This window comes from Cryptomeria japonica, chromosome 2 (genome assembly GCF_030272615.1).
Source record: "Cryptomeria japonica chromosome 2, Sugi_1.0, whole genome shotgun sequence".
Taxonomy (NCBI): domain Eukaryota; kingdom Viridiplantae; phylum Streptophyta; class Pinopsida; order Cupressales; family Cupressaceae; genus Cryptomeria; species Cryptomeria japonica.
In genome coordinates this window covers 348,501,553-348,511,010 of record NC_081406.1, presented here as the reverse complement: position 1 = coordinate 348,511,010, position 9,458 = coordinate 348,501,553, and the positions used below count along the sequence as shown (strand labels likewise).

General features: G+C 35.3%; 1 protein-coding gene across 1 annotated transcript in view; it reads right to left on the bottom strand.

Annotated features, from left to right (window-relative positions):
• Window positions 1–966: 966 nt before the first annotated feature.
• The window catches only part of LOC131065242 (protein PIGMENT DEFECTIVE 338, chloroplastic), a 153,509-nt gene continuing 145,017 nt past the window's right edge, over window positions 967–9,458 (bottom strand). Inside the window, exons 8-9 of the mRNA XM_057999704.2 lie at window positions 1,760–1,808; window positions 967–1,524 (exon numbers count right to left, since the gene is read on the bottom strand). Coding sequence (XP_057855687.1) covers window positions 1,351–1,524; window positions 1,760–1,808 — 223 coding nt within the window. The 3' untranslated portion in view covers window positions 967–1,350. The remainder of the gene's footprint in view (window positions 1,525–1,759; window positions 1,809–9,458) is intronic.

Genomic DNA, 9,458 nt, shown 5'->3' with positions numbered 1-9,458 from the left:
CCATCTTGCCAAGTTACATAAATTTTAATTAAAGATTTATAATCCTATCCGCTAATTATCCAAATCGTGCAACAGAGCAAGAAGTGCATCGCCAATAATAATGCTAAGATAAGTTTCAAAGAGAATCAAATAACAAATAAGAAAAATTATCATGTAAGCTAGAATGATTCGGTGCAACTAGCTAGAATGATATTGGTGCAACTGAAGTATAATAAAAACTATTCAGTATCAAAAGTAACATCCTTCATCATAAGGGGTTCTGGTGAGATAGAAATGAAAGACACTCATAAAAACCTGACCATTCTTCTCAACAGCAATAAGGCAGCCTATATCTTACACTCTCACCAAAGATTTTCAAGCTAAAGACCACAAAAGAGAGCACAAAGGAGGCACGTATTCCTTATATTTACTACATTTAGCTTACAAAATCTTTCAAGAATAAACTAAAATATTTAAATGAAGTACTTGACCTCTCTAAAACTATTAACATTTAATATACTCTAAAAGTTCAGTGCTTAACTTAAATGGTGAGATCTTTACTCTTTCATAGCCTAGCAGCTATCAATCATACCAGTTTTGGGTCTTTCTTTAACCAACATTTTAACCTCTTTGAAGTCAACCACCATTTGTCCTGTGTTTAATGACTGTTTTAAGAACAATGATGGGGTTTTAAACTCATATATCCAAGTTTGTGCATTTTTCAGTAAAAACAACTGCAGTTATGCTGATGGTGAGTGCTACAGTACAATTTTCTATGGAGGAAACTGTTCTTCTGTTCTCATTTGTTCTTTTTTCAATTTTTTATGCTAATAGAGTTCAAGCTTAGTTCTTAGATTTGAAAAGTTAGATGTATTTATGATATTCGTCATTATTGCAATCAATTAGCATGCATGAAAGTTGGAAGCTAAAGAGACTATTAATATAAACTTAAGATCTTTTTTTCAGTTCACGTCAATGAAATTTGGATCAGCATTGAAACTGTTTGGTGTTCTTTTGATAATTGATAATTGTATATGATACAAATGCACCATGTCATGAACACCCAAGTTTTGGGGGTCAGCATCTGGGCAATTACACGACTCAGATTTACAAAGAGAGTGATTAGAAAGAACAATTGTTGTGCTCTTTGACAGCGAATGTGTCATATTTGTTAATTTCTACACCAAAAGAGATCTTGGCTTTAGCACTTTTCCCTCCTTCCTTGATATTATGGAATAGAAATGATGAATTTTACTCATCATATACTCTCATGCCTTCAAATGAGAGGAAATATAAATTAAATGTTGAGTAAAATACAAGACCTAAGTTCATCAACACCAAATGCCTATATATGATTAATGGCTCACACATTCACTGTGGTATTTCGGCCTCAAACTCAACCCAGCTCCAATTTGCATAGAATTCCGCTCCATTGTCATGTTGATCCACATCTTCTGGAGGCAATTTGCTTCTCCGAAAACCTAGTACTGAACTAAGTTTCTGCCTGTACGCTGTTGCCATCTTTTCTGCTTCATCAAAAACTTTCTGCAAAAACAATCAAGAAGCAATATGGCAAATTTCAATATTAATTGTTTTGTATGGAGATAACTAAATGAATATCCTCGAATTTGTGCAATCTGCTAAAACTGGTGGACAATATGTACTTCAAAATTTTAAATGTTCCTCACATTCCATATGCTTCTTTTCTTAACAGCACTAAAAGCTATCCACTCCATAGAAATGCTTTCTTGAATCTCATGAAACAAAAAACTGCATTTACCTGTTTATCTGAAAGCATCAATCCCTTTTCACTCTCAAGATCTGCCGTGCTGCCACCAGGATCCACATCAATGTATTCAATAACATTTTTGGCAAAACATTGAAAGCATCCAAAATAAATGTTTAAAGTTGCATATGAAGATCGGAACAATTTCTTCGCATGTCATATTAATCTAAAATATTTAAGTTCGGCTGTAATCTTACAAAAATTATCTCCTAAAAACATAAATTTCTCCAAAGAGTTGTTATAATGCAATTTGGTACAGAAAATCGAAAGGGAACATAAATTATAGTTTGATCTCAAATATAGAGAACCATGGTTCTTAAATAGAGGACTTTGTATCTTACAAATCTTCAGTTTCCATTGTCCCTTCAGTATTCAAATACACACTCCCAGTAAGTGATATTTGGTTTCTCAAAAAATTTGGCGATAAATAAAAAGTTCAATACCTCTGCTCAATAGATGAACAATATTAACATTAAATATTAGCTATGTATGATGGTGAATACAAAAATCCTATGTAAATTCATGAGACTTATAACACCATAAGAACTAATCACCTTTTTTGGCTATCCATAGTAAATGCATAACAAACATCTGGGAAAAGCTATTATCGTTCATGAGTGCTAGGGATGAAAATTCATTAATAAAGCACAAGTAGCAAAAATGCATAAAAAAGAATAATGACCAAGCTAAACAAACCCCACAAACCCCTATTAGCAGAAAAAAACCTGATTCTTCTCTTTTCATGCAGATCTATAGAAAGCCACCAAAAGATAATATCCATGGGTTTCCACTGGCCAAGCACAATTACCAAAAGCTTACTCCACTAAGTATAATTAAATAAATGTAGACCTGCGAAACCCGGGGACACATCCCTGGTTTGAAAAACCCCATCCCCGTACTGGAGATGTTTCCAAGACTTGGGGATGGCCAGGGGACGTCCCCCTTTTTGCCAAAAAAGGGAAATGGGGTCCCCAATTGAGGAAACGTCATCCCCTGACGCTAGGGGCGTCTAGCTGTCCCGGGGATGGCCGAGTATGGTAAGCCATTTATGGCATCAGGGGCAATTTTTTTTTTTTAAAAAAGACACATTTCAATATCAAAAAAAAAATATATTTTATTAATGGTTTTGTGGGCCCCTACCTACTTGGTCGTCCTAAAAGGCATTGGGCACAAGCTTTACTCATTTCATCATTTTTATGAAAGGGAAAAAAGAGGACCAGCAAAGGGTTTCAAGCAAGTCGCCATTGAAAGAGGAGCAACAGGATAGAAGGAAAAGAGGTTGAATCTAGAGTAGATATCTAGCTTGAAGCTTGAAAGAGGTAAGTTTCATCCTTTCTTCTTTTTCTTTCCATTTTTTTTCAAAGCAAGAAGCATGAATTTCTGATATTTTTTTATTTTTTTTAATATTTGATGACAATTGATGGTCCACTGTGAGATAAGAGTTGCTGATTTTATTTTTTAATTGTTGATTTTATTAAAAACAATTATTAGATTGCTGATTTTCATTTTAAAATTTCGATTTTAATATTTTTAACTTTTTGTTTGCATTTTGATTTTGCATATATGTTTGCTCTGTCATCTTACCTATAGTAGATGTCATTAGATATGTTGATACGGACTCTCCTAGTCTTGGAGAGATATATGAGACATTTGACAGTATGTATGGGAAGATAAAGCAAACAATTTTGGCTAAGGATCCTACTTAGTGGTTATATGAATTCTTAATAACCCTTGTGAAGTTCCTTATACCACAGATTAGGAGCCAAAGGAAGAGGTGGTTGAAGGTTCTCTTTTAATCTGTTGATGAATATCCCACAGTACAATATTGGAAAAGAAATAGAGGTATTCACTGAGTTGAGTGATATCCAGCCAGCACTCAATGTACAGCAAGCTTCTGACCCCAAGAAGTAGCTAAAAGTTTCCTTGTAGCATACAAGTGGGACAGCACATACATGGGGTATATTATCAGAGAAAATGAATCATAATATTTTCTCATATCATATGCAAATATGATCTACAAATATATAGGTTGAATAATGTTAACCGTGTGCTCTAAAATAGTACTCAAAGGTTTAACCAAATTATAAACTATGGACACGTATTCAAAGCAAACCAAACAAAATAATAACAAATCAGACACATGGGTAAAATGATGGAATATGCCAGCATTCCCCCCCTTATTATATCATTTCTTTAGAGTACTAATAAGAGAATCCTAAAATGCTTCAAACACATGCAAGAAGCTTGGTGAAGATGTCAACACATTGTTCCTAAGTTGAGCAGAATTGGAGCTGAATGTTGTTTTGTTGAACATGTTTGAAGTGACAGTCAGCTTCAATATGCTTGGTCTGTTCATGAAACTCTAGATTATGAACAAGCTTGAGAACACTTTGATTGTCACAATAGAGGAGAAAAGGATGTTTTTGTGGTACCCCCAATCCTTCTAATATGTGACATAGCCAAATAGCTACACTTGCTACATGATATTCCACTTCTATTGAGGAACGCGCAACTATGGCTTGTTTCTTACTTCCCCAAGAAATAGGTCCTAGATCTAAGAAGAAAACAAATCCAGATGTGGATTTCCTATCATCAACAAAACATGCATAATCTGCATCTATGTATCCTATCAATTAGAATTGATCATTCCTATTATATTCCAAGCCATGATTCATTGTACCAACTACCACGTATATACCTTAGGACCTGTTTTATTGCTTTCCAATGACATATCCTTCGTTCTTTTATCAATCGTGAAAGATAATTAATAGAAAAACTGATATCCGGTCTAGTGTATGTCAAGTAATCAAATCTCCAATCATTTGTCGATAGAGAGTTGCATTTACACGAGGAGATGGATCAAAAACAAACAACTCCATGGGTGTAGACATAGGTTTGGAATCCATCTTTCTAAACTTCTTGAGCAATGTCTTGGCATATTTTCTTTGAGATACAAAGATATGGTTATTAGTTTGCCATACCTCTAAGCCTAAACAATAGTGCAATAGCCCGAGATCTATCATATCAAATGCCTTCTTGAGATCATTCTTGGTAATTTCAACCATTATTTTTGTGTTGCCTCTAATAACTAGGTCATCAACATATGCATTTATAATCACAATCTCCCCCCTTTATTCCTTAAGGTAGAGATTTGGATCATATGGATGCCTGCTAAATTCATGTTTCAGCAAATGTTCATCAATTTTAATATACCGAGCTCTAGGAGCTTGTTTGAGACCATATATGGACTTAACAAGTTTGCATACCTTTTCTTCTTTACCAAGTGCATGTATCCCTCTCGTTGGATCATATAGACCTCCTCCTTAAGGTCTCCATTGAGAAATGCACTTTTTACATCCATTTGATACAATTTCCATCCAAAATGAGTAGCTAAAGCAAATATCATTCTATTTGTTTTATTTTTGTTTTGGGAGCAAATGTTACCTCATAGTCAATCCCTTCTTTTTGGGCATATCCCTTAGCCACAAATCTAGCTTTATGTTTATCTACACTACCATCTGCCTTATATTTAGTCTTGAATATCCATTAACATCCAATTGCTTTCTTACTAGGTGGTAGATCAACAAGCTCCCAACTCGTGTTTTTCATTACAGATGGTAACACTATATCCATAACCTCTTTCCAAGGCTTTGATTCTAGTGCTTCTTGAACATTAGATGGCTCAAAGTTATCAACAACTAGACTCATTATTGCCACATTTACCTCATTCTAAGCCATGTCACAAGTCCTTGGTCCTGAAGTTGAAGTGTTTGGGATTCCATCGAGCTTTGCATCGTGAATGGTACTAGTATACCCCTTAGGCATAGATCTTGTGACATCTATGGGTGTTGAATTAGATTGACAATCAACATTCCCATCCAAGTTGAAAATAGCACTATATTGAGCAGGTGATGATGTTGGAGAACTTATTTCACTTTTCTCCTCAAAGATGACATCTTTGCTGATGTAAATCTTCTTTGTGGTAGGATCCATGAGACGATAGACCTTCGACTCACTACTATAACCACAAAGAATACATTTCATAGACTTTTCATCAAGCTTCTTTCTTTGTTATTTAGGAATGTGCATGTTGTTGTGCAGCCAAATACACAAAGATGGGGAATAGATGACTTTACCCCTATCCATGCTTCTTCTATTGTGATGCCATCAGTGCTTTGGTTGGTGCACAATTTAGAAGATAAACTGTTGCATGCACAACTTCAGCCCAATATGCATATCCCAAGTGGAAATCCTTAAACATGCTATGCACCATCTCCATGATGATTCAATTATGTTGTTCAACAACTCCATTTTGCTGAGGTGTGTAAGCTGCAATGTGTTGATGTTGAATTTCATTGTCCTTCAAATAGATGGAGAATTCAATGTTGGTGTATTCCCCCCCTTGATCTAAGCAAAGGGCACGAATACGATGATTCCTATCTTTCTCCACAAGAGTGCAAAACTCTTTGAAGAAGAAAAAAGTTTCATCTGTACCTTACAAGCAATAGACCCACAATTTCTTATGTGATCATCAACAAAAAGCTGAAAATACCTAAAATCATTGTGACCATGGGCCGGACAGATCGGTATGCACCAGCTACAAAGGTTGGCTTGCACGATGCTCACTAGGATGGAAGGGTGCTCAATGCTATTTTCCAGCAATACAATTGGAACAAATAGCACTCGACTTCTCAAGTGAGAAAAGCCCTTTAACCATGCTTTTCTTACTAAGTGTAAGTAAATAACTAGTGCTTAAATGACCAAATTTACGATGTCATAACATAGCAAGATTACCATCCTTAGCCACTAAGGCTTGATTATTGTCAATTGTATCAAGCTTAAACATTTTACCAATTTTAGAGGAACTTGCAACAATCTTTGAATTTTTAAACTTATTGCAGATGACACATACCTTTTTATCCTTGTTTTTATCAAGCTCAATTCTCAAGTTGTGAGCAATAAACCGATTAACAGATAGGACATTTTTGGTTAGTCCTAGCACATAGAAAACTTTGTATAAGAGATGTCACTGTTAGAATTACGGTTGTTGTTGCACCAAAAGATCAACCTATTAATGCTTGATACAACCACTAGACTTATAGAATCCACAAGAGGAAGTTAAGCCATGTCATAAACCCAAGCACTGCGTTGTATAGCACAAGGAGACCAAGGGCGCACACCTTGCAACAATCCCCCCCACAATGCAAGTGAGGGGGTTTGAACCTGTGACCCAGGCTCCGATACCACTTGTTAGAAGTACGGTTGTCGTTGCACCAAAAGATCGACCTATTAATGCTCGATACAACCACTAGACTTGTAAAATCCACAGGAGGCAGTTAAGCCATGTTACAAACCTGAGCGTTGCACTGCATAGCACAAGGAAATCAAGGGCGCACACCTTGCAACAGTCACCAATACCTTGGATGTCATAGGTGGTATCATCTCCAGGAGAGACTTTACCACGATGGGGTTTCAATGTGAAAAAACACTCCTTCTGTCTAGTCATGTGCTTTGTAGCACTCAAGTCCACATACCAAATTGAGGTTGATTGCGAACTCTCTTCTGAAGTGTGGGCTGAAAACATGTATTCCTCTTTTGGAGACTCTTCCTCTTCTGCAACATTGCCATGTTGTTTCTGTTTGTTCTTCTGCTCCCATTGTGTATTGCCACTTTGAAATGGCTTCTTTGGTGATTTATTGTTGGATGATCCTTCGGCCAAGGAGTTGTACCAGCAATTTTTCACATCATGTCCAATCCTTTTACATATTGGACACTTCTTTTGAAAACTAGATGAATTGTCAAATTTGATTGGTTCAACAGACTGCTTCATCGTCATTTTGCCTTTATGACAGGTAGTCATTGCATGATCATCCTCACCATGATTCTAGCTTACAGATTCTTCTTTCTGAAGTAGGTTCACAAGCTTCTCAAAAGTGAGTGTTTGTTCTATGGCATTCAAAGTTGTCACAAACACTTTGTATCGAGACGACAATGCTCAACACAATAGGCATTAGAACTGCATCTTCAAATGTTTCTCTTAATGCTTGTAGAGAAGCTCTCAACTCAGCAATCCTTTTGAGAAAGGATTCTAATTGTTCTCTATTTTTCATCTTCAAGCTATGTAGCTGACTCTACAAATTGAGGATCTAATTTTAATTCTTTGTCTTATATAGTGTCCTAAGCTTGTCCCATGCATCTTTGGTTGTGGTTGTGTCTCGAATGAAAGGCTGAACTTCATCAAGCACGCTGAAAATTATAATCAATTTGGTCTTACTGTCGGCTTGATCAAATTTTTCCTTGCACATCAATATCATTTTGAGGTTGTGTAGTGGTACCATTGACCACATTCATGTAAAACTTTGGAGAGCTACTCGCCATTTTTCTAGCAAAATAAGATGCTTTCTAATCCTAAAGCTCCTCACTCGGATCAGTAATATGCTATGGAGGAGAGGAAAATATAGGAATAAGAATAACACCTTAAAACATAGCCAAGTTGAAGCTCTTTCGGTGTTGTTACTTGTTTGAAATAAAACAAAAGGTTCTAAAACTTGTGATCTACTTCTAATGTTGATGATGATACAAACAATCTAATCTATTTATGAAAAAAATGATATTGCCAGTAATGCATGCTGGAACTTAATAGTAGAGTAGAATGTGAATTTTTCCTTCTGGGAATAGCATCAAGAGGAAGCAATACAAGATTGTCTAAGTTGAGCTAGGATTTTAAATTTTGTACAATGATAAAAGTGGCAACTGCAAAGAGCATGCAGCAATCTGGTAAAATGACCTTGGCAACGGATGTCAACTGCACAAGGCATGCATCAGTTTGCTAATTTTTTCTCATATACAAGGAGACAATATGGAATATATTGGCTGCTTAAAAACAATTGCAAAACCATTTGTCAAGAACGCTTCTAAGAACCATTATGTTTACATAACCTCTTCTATATTGGTTCTCATACTCCTACAGATTTGGGCATATGAAAAGAAACCCGAATGGATATTATTCAAGTGGAATGGAACAATTGATTAAAATTATCTATCATCCCAATATTTTGAAAATATAAATGGAAACAAATTGTTAGTGACCAATGATGAGCATAATATTTCCACGAAATGTGCCCCAAATAATATATACAAACTAATTGCTGCAAAAATTATAGTAATATTGTAATATTTAGTGTGTAATGGTCATCTAGTTAGTTTTAGGAAGTTTCCTTTCTAACTTTCATTCTCAATCATTCTTTTATAGAAGCATCACTTGTACTCTCTATTTAAGGAGTTTTCATTAAATAACAAATTATAATTTCATGGTATTAAAGCAGAGGTGTTTGACAAATTTTTAATTCGTGGTTTCATTACTTGGAATTTATTTCCAAAAGTTTTTTGAAACATGGTTTTCTCTGATTTTTTGTGAGAAATTTTCTGAAGACTTTTTTGATCGATTTTTTTATTTAAAACCATGGGTTTTTACTGTTTTTTAAGAAAATGAAGGTTTTTTACCATTTTTCCACCAAATGAAGGTTTTTGCCAATTTTTCATAAAAATGGTGTGAGATTTCTACTAGCACCATCTTTGCCAAATTTTTGACAAATCAGAGGTTTTTCATTTTCCAAGCAACACCTAGGGATTTGTGCCAACAGGGTTTGACGATTTTTCCACAAAATCGTGGTGCTTTTTTTGACAATTTTTG